Here is a 21037-nt window from a genome sequence, read left to right as displayed (position 1 = left end):
TTCCATAATATCGAATAAAAGATTTCGAGTCATATGTGACACAGTTGATAATGCAGTTGCAAGTGTATTTGGACTTTTTTTTTTAGATTTGCGATGCACCTCGTTCCATTGACGTGATTACAGAAACAAGGATGGAGGGTGAATTAAGGATTGTGGTGAAATGGAGCGGAAAAGAATATGATATTCTCGATATTCAAGAGGAAGATACTGTTCTCACCCTGAAAGAACGTATACACAGGGAAACGGGCGTCCGTCCTGAGCGACAGAAACTACTGAACCTTAAATTTAAAGGTTATATTTTGAATTCTCTTTGATAATATTTGTCTCATGAAAATAGTTATTGGTGTGATTTTAATAATATCAATATCATCTCTGAAATATGACTAACTACATTATTAACCATTATAATAAATTTTAATTACAGTTTTAGTTGTATTTCTGTTATATCTGGAATATGTCAGAAAATTGTCAAAACAAATTTGTGTGTCTCTTTCTTGTATATATGTTAAATTTAATGACTTATCACATAATTCTTTTGCTTCTCATATTGATGTTTCGTCAATGAAGATAAATTGATAACAATTTTAGTTTATATTCTAAATTTGACTTTTATAAGATCTTGAGAAAAGTCTATAAAAACTGTTATTTTTTTAAGGTAAAGCAGCGCAAAATGAAGACATCATTGGCAAGCTAAACTTGAAACCTGGCTTTAAACTGATGTTAATGGGCTCCCGTGAGGAAGATATCGCAGAAGCCAGTCAAGCACCAGAGAACGTACCTGATGTGATCAATGATCTAGATATAGAGGAAGAAGAAGTAGAGATTGAAAAAGCTGAGATAAATCTACGTAAAATCCAGATACGAATCGATCGCTACGTGATCACAGAACTGAATCCTCTAAGGGAAGGTAAAAAGCTTCTTGTGTTGGATATAGACTATACTTTATTCGATCATAGATCAGTGGCAGAAAGTGGATCACAACTAATGCGTCCATATCTTCATGAATTCTTGACACGCGCTTACAAAAATTATGATATAGTCATCTGGTCGGCGACTAGCATGAGATGGATTAATGAAAAAATGAAATTACTGGGAGTTTCAAATCATCCAGATTACAAAATAGCTTTTCACCTGGATGTCCTTGCTATGATCACTGTTCACACACCAAAGTATGGTGTTGTTGGAGTAAAACCATTGGGCATTATCTGGGGAAAGTACAAGCAGTTCTCAGCGAAAAATACAATAATGTTTGACGACATCAGAAGAAATTTCATAATGAATCCACAATCAGGATTGAGAATAAAACCTTTTAAACACGCTCACACCAGTAGAGTCAAAGACTTTGAGCTGCTTAAGCTATCGAGATACTTAGAGTTAATAGCCGACGTTGATGACTTTCAAATACTTAATCACAGAAAATGGGAAGAATATAAACCCAAAAAGAATGACCAAACCAGAGAACAAACCACCAGCGATGAAAAGAGTTAAATGTTTGATAAAACACTGATTTTTCTTCCTGATCTATACTTTGGTGGAAGCAAGCAAATATCAATTGATAAAGGAAAGCAATTTGAAGACTGTATATAATGAAATGTATGTATGAAAGGATGCATTTGTCAGTTATTTCAAAATTGTGGCTACAAGACTGTCCCATCGCATGCATTATATGTGAGAACAATGGGATTAATTTGACTAATGGATCCTCTGTTACAAGAAATTTTTACAATAATGCGTGATATTAAACTCTCTAAAAATACACATATTTTCACATGTCTCTTTGTATTTGTGATGTATCTACTGGTTGTGTTATACTGTACGTATATATAAGAGCCATTTAAACAAAACGCACGTATGGTCGAGTAAGAGTACGCGCGCGCAATGTTATAATGCGTTTAAGTAAGTCCGCCTGCTCCGTCATGCGTGCGATATTTCCTACGTGTATTCTCTATATGTATATGTCTCGCGAAAGTTGGTAAACTTATCGAGTTTCGCGACACGACATGAAACAATTTAATTCTTTACATTTACATGATCACACTGCGGGTTCCGTGCGGTATATTTCAGCTATTAACACGTAATGTGTGCGCTCCACACCAATTATGCAAATCGCAATGTCTCGCTAACTTAAATATTATACGCAAACAATGACGAGTTTGATTGCTAATACACGAAGTGTTCAAGAGTTTTTAAACTTTTTCATAAAAAAAAATACTGTTTCCATTTTTTTGTAAAAGTTTGAAGTATTAAAAAAAGGACGTAAAATATAAAAAATGTATACGGTGATTGTAATAAAGCTCATTTATCTGGAAATTTTGCTTTCAATTTTGTCTATCTTCTTTCGAAGTTTTTTGGATCTATAATTGTTAAAAATATGACGATCAAACATATATTTACCCAGAATATGTTCGCAATAAAATACATATAAAAAATCTGCTGGCATGAGTTCATTTTTATTGGATTTTTACGTACGTTTTATGGATATTTCCGCATGAATGTGATTAAAAAAAATATTGCTAAACAATATTTCTGAGCTATACAGCCTATATAAAAAGAATGTTTAAATCTCCCTTTCATTATTTAAAAGTTCATCATATGTTCTTACGGATAATATTGATATATCTTCTTTCTAATAATGTGAGAATAAAATTTCTGTACATAAAATGTATACTTAAACATTTTATTACTATTTTATTACTATTTTATTACTATTTTATTAGTATTGTGTTATGCATGAAAAAAAAACGTTTATCGATAAACAATCAAAGAAATGCGGAGAGATCCCGCCTCAATTATTCATATACTACCGACCAGGTCAAGAACAATTCCGTAACTGTAGACATCGAGAAACCGCCTCGTCGAATTATCGAGTGATTGGCTATATCGTTGTTGTGTCTATTGAGAAATAATAGAATTGATTCGCGTCGCGAACGATCGCTCGTCTTTGTTGCCTCCCACATCGAGGAGGCGAAGTTACCTAATGTAAGTGTTAGTCATGAGCAACATGGCGAGTGCTTGGTGGTAGGCGGATATTTTGCCCGACGCGGAAACGTCACACACATGCTGTCTGGTAGCTGTCAAATTCGTAAACGGGCAAAAAATGGAGCTGTTTCGTACTGACACGCATTTTATCTTCGTGAAAGAGAGGCACAGCCTCTGGTGCGACAAATATACCGGCGAATTCGCCGCGAAATCGGGTGGGTATGCGTGCAATTGCGTTTTGACACACAAATGAGACAAAGCGTCACTTGTCAAAAGCGAGCTTGATGTCGCGTAAAATCTTCGGTACGCGAATCACTTCTATTTCGAGTGGATGAACGCGTATACTACGGCCGTATATTTATGCATGTAGATGATACTTTCTAATATTCGATGTGTTTAAATATTTGATAGTTTTTAAAGGAATGCTCTGCTCGGCACTTAACAAAGACATTTTTTTAATGATCATTTTAATTAGAAACAATGGGTTTTGCAGATTGGGAATGGGCTGCTCCGAAAGATTTAGAATGCCTGGGAATGTTTTATGGAATAGTAGGAAAAATCGAACTGCCTGTATTGGAACCTCGCCTGATGCTGATAAAGGATGTGACACCAGTGGGAGAATTGCATGGCGGCCATGTAATCTATAAAATCAAATCCATCGCGTTTCTACACTTTGGCACAGAGAATACAGATATTGGCTTGCTGCCTTGTAAGAAACATCAGTATGTGTTGAAGAAGAAGGGGAGCAGTGGATTGTTTGATGTACCACAGAAAGCAGCACTGGCAAAAACTTGGGGTACAATTAAGAATGCCACAAATACCATAAAAAACACCACGCAGCATGCTGCTGCATTAGCTACGTCTCAAGTAAGGAGTCTGCATTATTGACAATATAATCCATGTGTTATAAATGATAAATAATTTATAAATGTAATATTTTTATAGGTGAAGTCTACAGTCATAAAACGAAGCGTAGTGAAGGATAAAGAAAGATTTGAGAAGAGGATATTGGAGGAGCTGAATAAGATATTTACCGAAACTGATTCCTTCTTCTTCTGTCAGACCGGTGACATCACCAACAGCTTGCAAAGACAATGTATAACAGACTTTCAGCAGGAACAAGAGAAGCCATTGTGGCAGCGTGTGGATGACAGATTCTTCTGGAATAAACACATGTTATACGACATTATTAATTTGAATGTTAGTAATTTTTATGAAATCAGTTTTATCTATAGCTGAGTGCAGATAATGAAATTACAAGCAATATATTTGTTTACATAAACATCGTGATATTGTTAAAACTATATTGTGTGTGATAGCAAAATTTGTTTCATAACATATCTTTATTTATTTAATAATTGACAATTGAAGATATCTGAAGCCAGCTATACAATGATAACAATAATTAATCACCATTTTACTATTTATATCTTTACGCAATATATGTTATCTAAACTTGCTTATCTAAACTATGACTCATTTTGCAGACAGATAAAGCAAACTGCTGGATAATACCAATCATCCAAGGATATGTTCAAATAGAAAAATGTATAGTCGAAGTAGGTTTTGATGGACAACCACAGCAGGAGACATTTAACTTGGCGATTATATCGAGAAGGAGCAGATTCCGTGCTGGAACCAGGTAATTTTAACTTACGTAATGATTTTGACAATTGCTTGCTTACAATTATAAGTTTAGTCTCGACTCGGTAATGTCTTAAACATATCGAAATTCGAAGAAATATTTCTAAACGTGACGTCACGCAGGTACAAGAGACGCGGAGTGGACGACGATGGCAAGTGCGCGAATTATGTCGAGACTGAACAATTGGTTTGGTATCACGATCATCAAGTATCTTTTGTACAAGTACGGGGAAGTGTGCCAGTGTATTGGTCGCAGCCTGGATATAAATACAAACCACCACCACGGATTGATAAAGGTATAAGACACAGATATTTTGTGCACAAAGCGATCTTCGCGGAGCACGGTAATCCGATACATAACGCTGTTACAGATGAGGCTGAAACGCAGATAGCATTTGAGAAGCACTTTGGTGAAGAACTTGTATTGTACGGACCCATTTGCATCGTTAATCTGGTCGAACAGTTCGGCAAAGAGAGGATAATTTGGGAAGCCTACAGCAATCATGTGTTTAACTATAATAATTCGGCTATAACATACACCACTTTCGATTTCCACGAGTATTGGTAAGTGTCTAAGCAAACTGTAGCTCTCACGCTTCTCATCGGCATCATTGCGTCACGAATTTATGTTGTATCTGAAAAATTTTGTGCCTAACACAGTCGAGGAATGCATTTCGAAAACGTGTCTATTCTGGTTAGCGCGTTGGCTACAGTGCTGGCAGACATGGGTTACTGCTGGCGCGATAGACAAGGTACGATTTGCATGCAAAAGGGCGTATTCCGCGTGAATTGCATAGATTGCTTAGATAGAACAAACGTGGTGCAAACCGCTCTGGGTAAAGCTGTTATGGAAATGCAGTTTTCGAAATTGGGACTAATACCACCCGACGGAATTCTACCCGCAAACATAAGACAGACTTTTCAATCGCTGTGGGCTAATAATGGCGATATTATTAGCAAGCAATACGCAGGAACAAACGCTTTAAAGGTCTGTACAGCTCAACTGTCCAAAGTCCATCTTACCGAATAACAATCGGTGTGACATAAATTGTCTCTACATAATTCATTATTATTTATAGGGAGATTACACGCGCACCGGAGAGAGAAAATTTACCGGCTTGATGAAAGACGGCATGAATTCCGCAAACAGGTAGAACGACACATTCCTGCCCTTTATATTCTCTATTCTGCTTAAACTCCCCGTATCTTTCATTTGTACTTTCATTTCCGACATCTCACACGACACAAACGAGAAACCGTCGATAATATCCCAAGTTAGATAATCGAATGTTGTTCTATAGGGCCTTGACATTGTCCTTTCATTTTCCTATAGATATTATCAGCAACACTTTATGGACAACTTACGTCAGGCGGCGATAGATACGTTGCTCGGGAACCCGATCGACGTTGATCAACTGAACAACAATTGGTCACATTATTTAAATGTCCTTGATAATTGCTGTCTCGAACTTATACCTATGAAACCACCAAATATACAACTTCAACTTGCTACACACCCTGACTTCCTTTATGCCAATGCCCTCTATAATTTAGCAAGGTTCGTTGCTTGCTTCTAGCTTTGCGTTTGGACAAGTTTAGCGGAGATTAAAAAAGAAATTAATCTAATTACTCTTAGAAATCAGTCTAATTGCTTTTATCTCAAATCATGTGGCGCATAAGGATACGCTTTGTGCTATTGTCAGCATGAAATTATATTTATTGTGCTGTACAAATTCTTTCGCATGTTCAGCTTTGTGACCTCTCCCTTACTTCGTTTAAGAATACAATTGATATCTAGGTCTATCATCTTTATATCGCTATCACTTAGTAAACTTGGAAAAAGCTGCTTTCTCTTCTTTAAACATTTTCTTGTATACATATATATAGAGTCTGATTTATCAAGTACTTGGATTGACAGTTTTTTGGTGCTGTTTTATTACTTAATCTTTTTCAGCACAGCTGTATATAAAAAAATTGAAATATCTTTGCAGATATTATTTGAATCGTTTCAAGGATGTCTACAGACAAGCGACAATCGATATGATGCTGGGAAATACTGTGAGCGAAGAAGTATTCCTAGAACGCACAGAAGAGGAAGATAATGCGGCAACTGCTATTCACGTGAAACTATTGATCGAAGATTGTAAAAAATTATTAATACCTGACCCGGAAATCATTCTGGGCAGTTGGGGACTTATCGATGCCGATCCTGTGTATGTATGAACAAATTAAATATTCGTAATGTATTTTAATGTCGTCTTTATATTAATTTGTTCAATTAAATTTTGCAGCACGGGTGATCCAACGGAGACAGAAATGGATACTATTTTAATATTGACTCGAGATAGCTATTACATAGCGGATTATGACGATCAGATCGATAAAGTCACAAATTATCAAAGCGTTCTTCTCAAAGATATCGTCTTGATCGAATTCGGTCAGCCTGAGAATACAGTTTCCTTCTTCAAGAATAAGCATTACTACTGTATCCGAATCAATTACAAAGTGAATGGCGAATACGGTTATTTTCACATGTTCCGTAGTACAAATTTAAGATTTTTTAATAACATGGCGGTTGTGATTAAAACTGAAGAAGAAAGCATAGGTGGGAATTTTTCTTTAACTCTTCTTACTCAGTTTCGCATCGTAATGTTTCGATGAATATATCTATCATTTTTTTGATTACAGAATCTCTAAAAGCAATTTGCGAAGCAATTTCAGTAGCCATGGAAATAGCAGGGTTGCCAAAGGTTCCTGTAGTCCTGAATGTCGCGTTAGATAAGAGAAAGAGTAAATTGGTAAATATTAAAGGCTCTACAGGGTTACTGGACATTTCGTCGTTCCCAGAAATGACAAGAAATGTGTCCGAAACACAGTTACTCGCTTTGAAGACAGCAGGTTTGTTTAAAATAACTTCTATATAATCTTAGACACACATAACGAATAAGATATTTATGAAAGTGAAAATTCTCAGGTACAAAAGCTTTAAGCAACATGTCGGAGCAGTTTAGCAAACTGAATAAACTAAGTTTTGGCGCGAAGAAGCCAATTGATCTGGCCAAGGGCACAGGTGGCAAAGGAACGGATGAAGTATCGAAACCGATCTTTACCGTCGGTAGCAGAGATATCGCGGGCAACATAAAAGAGAAGAGCGGCAGCGGCAGTAGCAGCAACAGCAGCAGCAGCGAGAATATCGAAATGACGCACATACCCGTCGAGAAGCCAGCGAACTTCAGTCACGACAAGCATTTAATGGAAGCTTATACGCCGCTAATCGGCATTATTATGGGCGTGAAGAACACCAACGTTGTGGACGGTGATGTTTGCGAGACAAACGCGAACGAGTTATCTGCACCAAGACATAACAATATGAATTCAAGTTCAAAACCCGATATGGCAATTGACGCGCTGCATCTAATACCGCAAGGTGGATCTGGCGCCAGTATCATGAGCGCTTCGCCGCAGAAGACCACGGCGACCACGCCGGAGATAACAGTTTACGACGTCGGGGATAGCGTAGGCGAGGAGAGAGAGCGAATGATACCGTCAACTCTAACGCTTTTCAAAAATATCAGTCACTCGACGGGAGACGTCGACAATAAAGCATCATCGATCGGTACTAAGAGTATTACACTTCAAACGGACGGCAGACTGGATGAGAAGAAAAGATCAGCTTCCGAAAAGGATCTGACGCTGAACATCACATCATCCCAAAGCGAGTCCGCTTTGAAGTCCATAAAAGATAATATTACAAATGTTACTAGTCCAGTAGCGTCCACGGCCAAGGATATTCTGTTGCCGTTCTCGAAGTTTGCGAAGGGTGTGCAAACGTTAGGGGCTAATTTAGATCCTAGAAAGCTAAAGACAGGTAATGTGATGCGTTTGTCGGAAAACCAAATAGAAGAGCGACAGAAGCTTCAGGAAAGATGGATCTCTTGTCAATCTAGACTTATTGCTTTGTAAACATTTACTATTAGAATGACCAGCTTTCCGAAAGCAATTCATCGTAAATTATCAAATTTAGGGCTTACTGTATATTCGTAAATACCACGAATTCGATATCATAGCGATGCAAATGCTACGCGCTCTCTAAAAAAAAATTGAAATAAAGTATTAAAGGATTGTATTATAGACAGTTTTACTATTTAAATTGTGTAGTTTAATATGAAAAAAATATCACGTAGAAAATAGCGAACAATTTCGATCACGTTTTGTAGAAAATCCTTATAAATTGATCTCACTGCACCTATTTCGTATTTTCACACTTCACGAATGCAGTATTCTTGATGTGAAACATATAAAAACTAATCTGCTGTAAGAAAGAAAGCAGAATCTACACTACGACGAACACAACTAACACAGAGTACAATGTGGTCAATATTTATTCGTAGTTAATTAATTTGACGAGCTAATGAATACCAAACAAGTTCTGTATCGCTATGAAATTGTGCTAGCTTTTAGCACATTATTTTCTTGAATCAGCGTCTATATAAATCTTATTATATACCTGCTAAATTTTTTGGGCATATTTTTACAACTTTTTAATGGCATTTTTCTGAAATTAGCATATTTAATGCGACCAATCTGAATTGAAAAAATACTAGTCTGAATATTTTTTGAAGGGATTGAATGCCTTATATATTCTTGTTGACTGCCTTATTCTTGCGTGAAACTAAATTCTCTCTATTTTAGTATCGAGATTTTATTTTTTTTAGCAGAAATATTTTATTCTATTAATATGTGTAGATAACTTTTTATATAAAAAGATATGAATAATTAAAAATGCAGATGAGACGATTTATTTCTATATGACGTCGAAGAAAGAAGCTTCATAGTCAATTATGTAAATACAGAGAATTATTTAAATATAGTTTAGTAAAATATATATAGCAAAGTTAATGATGAAAATGTGTTTTGAGATATATGGTTGTCAGATATAACTATTTCTTGTTAATTTTTCGAAGTGTGTTAAAATTTTTTGAAAAACGTATAAATGATACAATTGATTTGAAAAACAGTGAAAAACAAGACACATGTAGAAGAGTTAAAAATTTTTGTTGAATTATAAAGTTGATTAAAATTCTCTAAATTCATAAATATATTAGACTATTAATTATAATTTAAAAATGCAACAGCAGAACTAAATAGCAAGTTTATTGTGATGACGTTTCAGTGTTCTAATTTTAGATGCTTTAATAGTTGTTACAAACTTAAAGTGTCTCAAGAGTCAGCAAAGATTCAGTATTATATCAAATATATGCTATTTACGAAACTGCAAGATTTGTGTGTATGTAAATCAACGATGTAGGAAGATTAGACACAATAAATTATTGCGCAAATATTGTATTTAAAGTTAGGAAATCATGACTTTACATTGCCCACTATTGTAAATATTTCATTCCGATAGTTTCCAGTTCCGTTTTGGAAACGCATTAATATTATAGCAGTCCTAAACTCGTATTTTTAGCGAATGTTCTTTTTACCGTAATAATAGTCTGTGATATAATCTTATAGAATACATACAGCTCAGATCCATGATTCAGAAATGTATGCATTCTGAAAGAAATTTAGCGACGCTTTAGAATAAGAAGCATGTAACTAGACAGTTTGTAAGTACTCATTTTTAAAGAATTTTAATTTTGACTGGACACAAAGTCGTTATTTACTAATTAATTAAAAAAAAAATAATCATTAAAAAATATGTATTTAAATTCTATTCAATGAATGCAATGTAAGGTCCAATGCAAATTTAATATCGAATCTGTGTGATGTGTTATCACGTATTTGCAGTAGTTATAACATTATGCTCTGCGAGAAATATTTGAATTAATTCTGTGTGAAATCAGATTGCTAATCTTCGAAACCAGTAACTGATTTACCAAGAATTTAAAATATTACTTTTTCTCTATTTTTATAAGAATATTTTTTAATTTTTTCTTTTGATTGAAATTTGAGATAAAATTAAGATGTTAGAAGAGAAAAATTAAGATGTTAGAATTAATTATTTTTTAATTCATATATTCCTTGCAGAATAAAAATTGCACATTTGAGAAATCGTGTGTAGAGCCTGTGAAGGCTTGATATGCCTTATATATGTATCCGCTATTATGTTCTCGTAAGATTGTAATAAAGACATTTGCGTATACACCAAATATAGCAAACATTGACAGCACTTGTAGAACAAATATAAATAAAACATATTTGACTTGTGAGTTTTGATTTCGATTTTCCTCAAACTATTTAAGATTCGCAAAATAAAGCACTGTTAAATTCATCCAAATCAATTAAAATATAAAATATTTGTTATTTTTGTCCGTAATGTATGATAAATAATTTCTGCAATATGTTTTAAACCCGCTTATTTTAATTCAATCGCTCGAGCTCAAAATTGAGCAATCATATTTAGCGCCAAATAATTTAGCAGATAGTAATGAATGGCCGCGTTCAGCAGACTCAACAGTTGTAGATTTTCCGCTGAATCTCGACTGTTAATTAGTTGGTTCTGAAAGTAAGAACCAATCACGTTCGATTGCTACTAAGCGGTTTGTTCTGCTGAACGCGCCCATTGTCTCGTTTGCCATCTGGTAGTCACAAAGTGAAACTTGACATATAAATATATACCTAAACTTACCTGTAAATTATTTACTGATGCGAATGAAAACACGTGGGAGGTGTAGAGTGTTATGAAGACAGGATGAGCGATGAACATGGTGTAGAGTGTTTATGGGGAGATGTCAAAAATCATCCGCAATGCCCTCACGGTAGTTTTCATACCTGTAGACATAGTAAAATTTATTAGTTTTATGTCAAGAATTATTTCTTTTAATTGATCTTTCTTTCTACAGGACCAACATTACTTTTTGGTAGATACATTAATGGTGAATTAGAGAAATTTTACGCGTGCTCTGCTTGTCGACACAGAAAATTATGCAGATTCTATTTAAAGTATGAACAAAAACTGTCAAAGTTTCAAAAAAATGCATGGGAGAAGGAAAAGAAGCAACTTGTTCAGCGTTGCCCTCATCAAAAATTATATATCCGTTTTAATAAGATCAAAGCAGAATCTGTGATAAATAGATGTTATTGCCATAATTGTGAAAAATTAATACTTAATTCAGAAAAGGATAAACATATTGATCACGAGGTTATAGAGAATTTAACGGATCATCAGATGCATCATCCAACAGAACTTCTGAAACCTCTAGATAACGCAAAGAAGGAAGCACAATACTTATTCTCTAAGAAATCTACGAAAGATATAGTAAACATGCTTTTGAAGCTTGGAGCTAAGCAAGTTCTTTGCATAGGAACACCAAGAATACATGAATACATAACTGAGTACCACATAGATGAAATGTCTTCTCTCCTTTTAGATTTGGATGGAAGATTTGTAAGTATTTCTAAGACTTACTAATTTTTATATTAAATTATAAGATATTTTAATAATTATAATAATTTTAAAATTATATAATTATAGCATAACTTTTTTGGACCATTGGATTATTGTTGGTACAATCTTTTCAATAATCATTTTTTTAACAAAGATGCAGTTGATGTGTTCAAAGATTTCATCACTCAAAATGAAGGAAAGAACACTTACTTAATATGTGATCCTCCATTTGGGGGTCGTGTGGAACCCATATCATATACATTGAAAACTATATCAGATTTGCATAAAAAATTAAATAAAATTAATGATGATAATTTTTCCTTAAAGATTATGTTTATATTTCCATATTTTATGGAGCACATAATGAGAGAAAAGAGCAATCCACCATCAGTGATTGGTGGTTTGAGGGATTTGAAAATGTCTGATTACAAGGTTGATTATGATAACCACCCATTGTTTATGTCAAATAAACAAAGCAAAAAGCAGGGTTCTCCAGTAAGAATCTTTACAAATATATCATTAAAACTGCTCGAGCTTCCTGCATCTGATGGATACAAATTTTGCAAAGATTGTGAAAAATGGGTTTCTAGCGAAAACAAACATTGCAAAAGGTGTAAGGAGTGTACTTCCAAAGATGGTCGTACGTACAAACACTGTAAGATATGCAAGCGATGTGTGAAGCCTACTTGGAAACATTGTGAAACATGCAAAAGATGTTTGTTGGAAAAACATAAATGTGGTCAAATTCCAAATATTGTAGGTAAATGCTTCAAGTGTAATAAATTTGGTAAGTGTTATAGTGTATTTTTTAATCATGCATTTCTAGTTATTTCTCTTACTAATAATATTTTATTAATTTACTAGGTCATACTGGCAAAGAATGCCCTAATTCATCGTCTATTGAAGCTACAAATGAGACAAGTGTAAAGAAAGACAAAATAGTTAAGAAACGCAAAGCAGAGAATGAATTAAAGATATCTTCGACTAAAAGAGGCAAAATTGAACATTCAAAAAAACTTGTTAAAAAAAAAGTTTTTGTAACTAATAAAAAGAAAGTCTCAAAATTAGAAAAGATAAAAAATAGCAATAAAAAAAATAAAAGAAAACTTTACATATAAAGAATTTTATCAGCAAAATAAATTTTTCTTTTTTCTATTTTTCACTTATATCATATTCAATAAAAAGAGCTAAAACTAGCTTCCATAACGATGAATGAAAAGAATCTTATTTTTATATTTATCCTCATATGGAAATTTCCATATGGATATTTCCATAATCCTTAGAGTGTTGTATTGTGAAATGCAGAGTAGCCTCGAGTATACAACGAGAATTTTAAGTACGAAAATTCGATGATATAAGTACTGACGCAACTGCTCGAGATACAGCAGTCTCTTTCTGACCGTTGATACATCATCTCACAAGACATCGTCAAAATTCATTCAGTATGTTAAAAGAGCTCATTGTGTTCGCAAATCTAATTTTGCTCAGTTATGCTTGTTTGATTACTAATTGTCCTCGTGGTGGAAAGAGAGGCGACATTGCACCTTTAGAAACTATTGCTCGAGAAGTGAGTTATATTTGAAATCATATTATTCATTTTCTTAAAAATCTTTGGTTTTAATTCTAAAGAATCTATTAATAAATCCCATCTTTAATAAATCCTTACATATTTATTTACTTTATAAAATAAATAATAAATTAATATTTATATATTTTATATATTATATTTCTTTATTTATATCGAAAATGAATTTTAGTTTGGTGTGCTAATAAAATTTAATATGTTAATATTTTTTTAGAGAGAATTTGTGATAAGAATTTATCCTCAACGTATAATAAAATTTTGTTATATTTGCAATATACTAATGATATTTTCACGATTTATATATCAATATATATTTATAATCAAATTATTGCAATAATTTTTCCAGTGTCCCTCATGTGGTCCTAATCATCTAGGTCAATGCTTTGGACCACATATCTGCTGTGGCCCCAGTATCGGCTGTTTTATAGGGACACCGGAAACATACCGGTGCAGAAAGGAAAGCTTATACACCAGGCCTTGCATTGCTGGATATGCAATGTGTCGTGGAAAAACAGCAAGATGCGCCACAAATGGCATTTGCTGCTCGCAAGGTGAGCATAAAAATTTAATTTTGAAGAAGTTTCACTTTCCAAGCAAGATTTATAATTGATGAAATTTAATCAAAACAAAGTTCACAAATAGAATTTGATTATAAATATAAATACTTTTATGAGAAATTTTATTTCTGCAATGGAAATATTGAAGTAGTATAACTGTTAAATGTAATAATAATTAAAATAAATGCTTAATTAGAAATAAACAATTACCATTTGCATTGCTGAAAAATTGTGAAATATTCATGTAAAAATTGTTCTGTTTAGAATCCTGCCATATGGATACATCATGCAGAATTTCTAATATCGTTGACAACAACCGCAAAATCGATACTGATCTGAATATGATCATTCCAGGCAATGAAGTTTCTAGTGAAATACTTCAATAGTGTAATTAATTTCATCGTTATTGTATCACTTTGATGTATCAACTTATAAAAAATACAACTATATGCCATATAACAATGACACAAATGCAAAAATAATAAAAAACGCTCATTATTAAGCTTACTCTTTTGAATTAGATCCTGCTATATTTAATATAATATAATTATATATCAATATATTAAATTTTTTTATTATAATACATTTGTAATTAATTTTTTAAAGTAATTTGATTAAAATAAGCATTAGACATAGCAATAAACATCGTTAAATTTTTAACATTTAAGAATCAATAACAAGCAATTAATAATAAAACTTCAAGAGAATTGTTGTTTCCAAAAATCAGCTATTACGATTAGAGAAACAAATCCAAGTTCTAATATATAATTATGCTAATTTTCTCTCTTTTATTTGTGCAATATCAGATTATTACTTAATCAAATCGTTAATATTATCAAATTCTGTTAAAATTTCAGTAAACTCGATCATAAAAGTACAAGTGATAAAAAAATGGACGGTATTAAACCGTCTAATGGCTAATTGTCTAAATCGAAAAAATCATTCGATCGTCGATCTTTGAAATTGCGGTTAATATATCATAAAACTGTAAAATATTCTCTTAATTGATTCGGAAAGTAAAATTATTGCTAATAATTATATCAATTCGGTCCGATTACCTCTTTTTGCCGCCTATATGTTCGTATATTGTGGAGCGCAGGATTTTTCCGTCCTTTCAAGTCGGTTCCCCGAGTACAAAAAGAAAGACCTAGCGCTGCAAGCGTATATGCGAAGTACAATAAAAGTCAATTTAGTGTCTTACACTTCCGGCTGGGTATTTTCGGCTTTAAACAAATAATATCTAAATATTTGCACATCATGACAGCTAGTTAAAAATCTAAAGCTATAGAAATAAGTTGGTAGTTAATTAAATATTTTGTTAAAAAGCCGAAATTTAAAGATCATGATCTATTTTTTATCGCGTATGCAACTATTTTGTCTGGTGCACCAACTCGACGTTCAAATTTTCAGCCAATCAATGCACAGAGATCTAAATTTGCCGAAAGTCACCGCTCGAACAATCGAGCGCGAGTATTCAAAATTATCAAGAATTATTACACAACTGACATGATGCGGCTTATTGTAAATTAACCGTCTTCCTTGAAAATCGCGTTAAAATGGGCATTCAATGCGATCACACACGTTTGGATTCTAGTGATACCTGTGATTTTCAACAGTCTATTTCAGTTTGCCGTATGATCTGAAACATGGCATTTGCTTCGTCACGATTGCCGTGGGTTTTTCTGTCAAAGAAGAGTTTGAATGTATCTCGATTTACTACGATTGTGCTCGCTGAACGATATGCGAAAGTTCGAGCATTTCACTCGCAAAGGCAGGCACGAAGGGTGCACAGTATCAATGGAAAAGGATTTCTAACCTGTACTGCTCTCATCGCTGGAGTGGGTTTCGGTTACCTTTTGTATAACCGGAGAGATGACATACGGCAGAGAATCGGAAATCTTGGCGTCCCTAATCTTCCTGTGGTTCATACTATTTCATTGTCTTCGTCTGATGAGAATAGGAATAAATTTAACTTTATAGCAGATGTGGTGGAAGTATGTGCACCAAGTGTAGTATACATTGAGATCAAGGACAATAGGTAAATACAAACAAATACCGATTACATGTAAGCTTCATAGTTTATATTTGCTATAATACATAAAAATATTCTTTACTATGTGAGAGATTGATGTTGAGAAAATCTATTTATCTATTATCTAAATTCTTCTACTAGAAAAGCAGATGCAATGTTATTCTCTTACAATTATTGAAATGTATACTAATTATTGCTAATTGTGAAATAGGATAGATCCTTTCACAGGGAAATTAGGTACTAAAAGTAATGGATCAGGATTTATTGTTAGTCAAGATGGATTAATACTGACAAATGCTCATGTTGTAATAAATAGGCCTAATGCTACAGTTAAGGTAAATGTGAGTCCCCCGAGAGTCCTATTGTCCTTTCCAAGCATGTTGTAAATATGTTACAAGTAATATGAAAGATTTTGGATTTTTAACAAATTACATTTTGTTGTGTGAATACTTCATATTTATATTTAACTATATCTATAACTATACTATATGTAAATCTACTTTTACTTTTTGAAATTATTATTTCATAAATTTATGTTATACTTTATTTGTTGCCTCTAAAATTGTTTTCTTACCTCAAACTTTTCTGACCTCAAATTTGTGATTTTTCCCATATAGGTGCAGCTTTATGATGGCAGTACATATGAAGGAGTAATAGAAGATGTTGATTTGCAAAGTGATCTTGCTACAATAAGAATAAATAAGGTAACATTGTTAATTTATACATGAATCTTATTTATTTTATTTTTGAGACATCTATTACAGTTACTAATTTATATTTTCAATTGCACAGACTAATCTGCCTGTGATGAAGCTAGGCACCTCGTCCAATATCAGACCAGGAGAGTTTGTAGTAGCTATTGGTTCCCCGCTGGCTCTTAACAACACTATTACAAGTGGAGTTATAAGCAGTGTAAATAGGTCGAGTGAAAAACTTGGTCTTCGATCGCAAATAGGGTACATTCAAACGGATGCAGCAATTACCGTCAGTAACAACTAGTTTTTATGTAAATATCAAGTTTAAACATTAGGTTATATCTCATTGATGAATCGCATTTTTTTTTAGTATGGAAATTCAGGTGGACCCCTGGTGAATCTGAATGGGGAAACGATAGGTATAAATGCAATAAAAATGGCTTCCGGTATTTCATTTGCTGTTCCTATAGACTACGCAAAGGAATTCTTGAAAAAAATCGAATCACATAAGAAGGGAAAAAGTAAAATAAACTACTATAATTTTGTTATTGCAATTTAACGAAAAATATTGATTGTACGTTATTTTTGCAGCTTCCACATATCCTCAGGACATACCCAAGAAAAAGTACATAGGCGTTACGATGCAAAGCCTGTTGCCAGATATTTTGCTTGATATGCAACAATATAATGAATACAGGCAAGTGAAGCACGGAGTTGCTATTTGGAAAGTGCTGCTTGGGTCTCCAGCTTATAAGTAAGTGATATTGAAACATACTATTATCATATTCAATTTTAATCGCATGAAAATTTGCACAGATTACTTTTTTTTAAATAATGTAATGTACATGTGAATTATAAGTTATTGTAATTATGGGACTTTATGAATTAAATATCAGAAATACAAATAAATAACAAAGATGGCAAAATAGATAACAAAACTTGATATTTAATTACAAAGATATTTAATATTGAAAAAGTTGCAACAAATGTGTTTATTATAAAAAAATCTAATTGTTAATCACTTTGTTATAATTAATATTGCATATAATATTACAGTGCCGGATTGCAACCTGGAGACGTAATAACACACGCCAATGGCAAGCCGATGCAGAGTACGAGTGATATTTATAAAATTATAGAAGAATCAGGAAATAATTCAAGAAATATAAATTTCCTAGTTGTAAGAAAAGGACGAGTTTTATCTATACAAATCGAGCCTGAGGATATATAACTGAAATTATTATCGAGGTATTTTTACTTAAATAGAAATTTTTGAAGTAAAAAGTAAGCAGGCATGATGGATTTCTAATATTGATACATAGTGATTATAAATTCTTGTAATATACATCTTATTATATACATATTAGCGTATATTTATAAATTTCTAAAATTCGTATCATGTCTCTTTGCTTTGAGAGTGTACAGCATTTGTGCCTTCAATGTATGTAGCGATTGTTATTTATTTATAAGAAATTGCACACTTTACAATTGATTAGCCAGTTCATCAGTCACATTATCAGCCTCCAATATACACGCCCTTTGGCTGTACACTCGTTTTAATTTAAATCTACACGATGAAAGTCCACTTAGCGACTTACGCGATTTATCAAGCGAGGAAGCATCATGCGTTCATTTATCGCTTATCCAGCTTTTTTCTGCCGCCGCTAAGAGTGATGTCACGTGCGGACAGTCGTGCCGAGTCCTTGCCGTGATATGCAAATGTATAGAAGTATAAATCGTACACGTATCGCTGTGTGTAAGTGCACGTGTGTGAATGCATATGTACGCCGGGTGTGGTCCATCGTCTTGACTGCATTATGTTTATGTTGTTTACGACGCGAAGCGACCTCCGCAAATATGTGACCGGATCTAACTGCGAGGGATACGATGCGGCGAGGGTGTGGTCTTTAGTGCACGAGGCTTCTACCGGCGGCGATTTTTTCGCGGGCAAGATTTTACTGTTTGCGGACGCGTGCATCTTGTTGGAATTCTAAGTGATCGTTCCGTCCAGTCCCGTGGCGACACGCGTAGGATTCGCGAAAGAGCGAAGCGGCGGTGACAGCTTGACGATTAACTTGAGGAATATCGCAATTTAAATTTCAAAGATAGAGATAGATCATAAAACTTTCGCGCAAATGAAAGAAATTTGAATTGTATATTTTATTATGAAGAGGTGCTTTATACAGCACATATAGTTTGTAAAAAAAAGTGAAATTAAAGAAGATGAAGAAGATAATCGTTTCCATTTTCGATACCGCTCCTACGAAACTTCACATCCGAACGAAGAAAAATAATCACGCAATTTATTTTTGCTCTGCTGACTCGACATTTCGAGCCGGCGAATATCGGCGAATACATCACGTAGCACAATGTCATTATCATAATTTCAGAACCACGAGATCATAAATCCTCTACATATCGCAATAGAAAGAAGAAAAAAGAAGCCGGGAGATAAGAAAAGGAAGAGCCGCTGGCCGGTGCGTTACTTTGAAGTCACACAGAGTCGCGAAGGGTTAAGGAAATAAGAGGTGCCTTGACCTACGGTGCGCGGAGGAGTGCAGCGCGCGAGCGAGCGCGAGTAATCGAGTGTTCCTGCCGACCGTGTTCACGGTCCCGACCATTATCGTCTCTCGTAGCCGTCCCCTTCGCCCTCTCCCTTTATCCTCTCGTCGCTTTTTTTTTTATCTCCTCCTCGCCGCGTTCCCGGCCTTCAACGCTCACGTCGACACGCGGGAGCCTATTCCCTGATTATCCACGCTTTCGCGGCTATCCTCGCCTACGAGCGCCAACACGCCCCGATGTTTCTCTCCCACGTGCGGCAGCAACAGCTGCCGTCGCTGCTGGTAGCACCTAATGGTCGGAGGAACGAATCGACGGGTCTCTCTCGGCAAGCGCGGAATCACCATCGCGTTTCCGCGAGCGCGGAACGAGATATCCCGAAGATCGCGCCCACACCAGCCGGTGCGAGCGACGACCGGAAGCGAGCGAGAACCACCTGAAGGGTCACGGCACGCCGTTATCTCGCTGGAAAGGCGTGTCCTCGGGTTAATCGCCGCGAAACGGTGTCCGACGTGGGGAAGAATGAGGAAGCGTGAACGTTTAGATATTGCTAAACAGATGCGTCCCGTCGCGTGAGAGTTCCGCACGCCGATGCTCACGTCCGGGTTGCGGTAGCGGGACTATTCTTCGACAAATTCGATCGCTCCTTAAAGAATCTCGGTGAGATTATAATTTTTCTATGAATCTAGAATATCACGGTATATTATATCGCGTGTTTAGGATGCGCATGCTGCACGATCGTGAATTAAGGGTCATTTCCGTGCATGCTGTTTAAAATTCAGAATAATGCGGAGGTAACTGACCATCGTTATTGTGGGAGTTATATTTCCTGCTTATCGTGTTCCTATTTATATCGCGTTTGCGCTAATGCGGCATAACAAAAAACACCTGAGTACCAGTCCGTAGTGAGATTGAACGTGATATATTCCACGGATGCCCGCCCACGCTCTTTTATATTCCGACTTTTCATCGATACGAAACGAGAAAATACGAAGAATGAGAAATCTTCTCGAAGCTCAGCACCGAATATCTGATTACGAGGGATAAATCTCGTGAAAGAGTAATCTCGGCATTGAGGAAAAATCAGATATGAAAACAGAATTAACGTGGAATCAAAAAACATCATTGTATATACGTTTTTTTTTTTTTTTTTTTTTTTTTGTCAATTCTAAGATTATCATCGTGTGTTCTTGAAATTCTAGAAACGACTTTTGCCCTTTTTATGTAAAATTAAAATATTAAATTAAAATATTTTTTTCTCTTTTATGATTCTCTTTTTAATAACTGAAATGCTGATAACATAGAATGTTTTTACTAAAAATTAATATTTTTGTGAGAAATGCATTTTCCAATTTTCAATGAAATTATCGAGATCGCACAAAAATGACACGCATTAATATCTAATAATCCAATGATTAATTAAAGTCTTTTATAGAATCGACTATTTGCAGTTATTAATAAATAACATTGATGTATGATTAATGCAAATATGTATAACAATTTAACTAATAATCGCTAGTTTAACATTGTAATTCACACTGATATTGCGCATTACATGCAATTTATCGATCGCGTGCATTGAAAACCCCGTTTCCA

The 21037-nt window shown here is 34.5% G+C and overlaps 5 protein-coding genes across 8 annotated transcripts; all 5 read left to right on the top strand.

Moving 5' to 3' along the window:
• The first annotated feature begins 64 nt into the window (after nucleotides 1-64).
• Nucleotides 65-2310, top strand: Ublcp1 (Ubiquitin-like domain-containing C-terminal domain phosphatase 1). Its single transcript, XM_012367381.2, has 2 exons — nucleotides 65-291; nucleotides 656-2310. Exons 1-2 carry the CDS (start codon nucleotides 132-134, stop codon nucleotides 1486-1488), a joined length of 993 nt encoding a protein of 330 aa, XP_012222804.1. The 5' UTR covers nucleotides 65-131; the 3' UTR covers nucleotides 1489-2310.
• Nucleotides 2311-2707: 397 nt separating this feature from the next.
• On the top strand, nucleotides 2708-10835 carry sp3 (spermathreecae). 2 transcript variants are annotated; one of them, XM_012367352.2, is made up of 13 exons: nucleotides 2708-3194; nucleotides 3473-3846; nucleotides 3925-4179; nucleotides 4467-4621; nucleotides 4747-4919; nucleotides 4995-5187; nucleotides 5284-5611; nucleotides 5703-5773; nucleotides 5957-6181; nucleotides 6615-6836; nucleotides 6915-7228; nucleotides 7312-7521; nucleotides 7598-10835. In XM_012367352.2, exons 1-13 carry the CDS (start codon nucleotides 3098-3100, stop codon nucleotides 8584-8586), a joined length of 3606 nt encoding a protein of 1201 aa, XP_012222775.2. In that variant the 5' UTR covers nucleotides 2708-3097; the 3' UTR covers nucleotides 8587-10835. The 2 variants fall into 2 exon arrangements, with proteins under 2 accessions (XP_012222775.2, XP_012222776.2); XM_012367353.2 differs by lacking the exon at nucleotides 5957-6181 and having other exon boundaries at nucleotides 2719-3194.
• Nucleotides 10836-11247: 412 nt separating this feature from the next.
• LOC105672425 (rRNA N6-adenosine-methyltransferase ZCCHC4) lies at nucleotides 11248-13410 on the top strand. The gene is made up of 4 exons (XM_067354433.1): nucleotides 11248-11384; nucleotides 11469-12013; nucleotides 12101-12800; nucleotides 12878-13410. The coding sequence occupies exons 1-4, from the start codon at nucleotides 11318-11320 to the stop codon at nucleotides 13129-13131; spliced, it is 1566 nt and encodes a 521-aa protein (XP_067210534.1). The 5' UTR covers nucleotides 11248-11317; the 3' UTR covers nucleotides 13132-13410.
• LOC105672450 (oxytocin-neurophysin 1-like) lies at nucleotides 13213-14657 on the top strand. Its single transcript, XM_012367386.2, has 3 exons — nucleotides 13213-13580; nucleotides 13945-14149; nucleotides 14420-14657. The coding sequence occupies exons 1-3, from the start codon at nucleotides 13458-13460 to the stop codon at nucleotides 14539-14541; spliced, it is 450 nt and encodes a 149-aa protein (XP_012222809.1). The 5' UTR covers nucleotides 13213-13457; the 3' UTR covers nucleotides 14542-14657.
• A 1003-nt stretch (nucleotides 14658-15660) lies between these two features.
• HtrA2 (HTRA2-related serine protease) lies at nucleotides 15661-19118 on the top strand. 3 transcript variants are annotated; one of them, XM_067354454.1, is made up of 8 exons: nucleotides 15661-16193; nucleotides 16399-16528; nucleotides 16805-16891; nucleotides 16980-17171; nucleotides 17253-17403; nucleotides 17474-17636; nucleotides 17939-18130; nucleotides 18531-19118. In XM_067354454.1, the coding sequence occupies exons 1-7, from the start codon at nucleotides 15802-15804 to the stop codon at nucleotides 18111-18113; spliced, it is 1290 nt and encodes a 429-aa protein (XP_067210555.1). In that variant the 5' UTR covers nucleotides 15661-15801; the 3' UTR covers nucleotides 18114-18130; nucleotides 18531-19118. The 3 variants fall into 3 exon arrangements, with proteins under 3 accessions (XP_067210555.1, XP_067210554.1, XP_012222811.2); XM_067354453.1 differs by having other exon boundaries at nucleotides 17939-19118; XM_012367388.2 differs by having other exon boundaries at nucleotides 15665-16193; nucleotides 16399-16522; nucleotides 17939-19118.
• Nucleotides 19119-21037: the final 1919 nt, after the last annotated feature.

Source organism: Linepithema humile, chromosome 4, assembly GCF_040581485.1.
Source record: "Linepithema humile isolate Giens D197 chromosome 4, Lhum_UNIL_v1.0, whole genome shotgun sequence".
NCBI lineage: Eukaryota > Metazoa > Arthropoda > Insecta > Hymenoptera > Formicidae > Linepithema > Linepithema humile.
The sequence above is the reverse complement of the archived record's forward strand: the minus strand, read 5'-3'. Positions and strand labels throughout refer to the sequence as shown.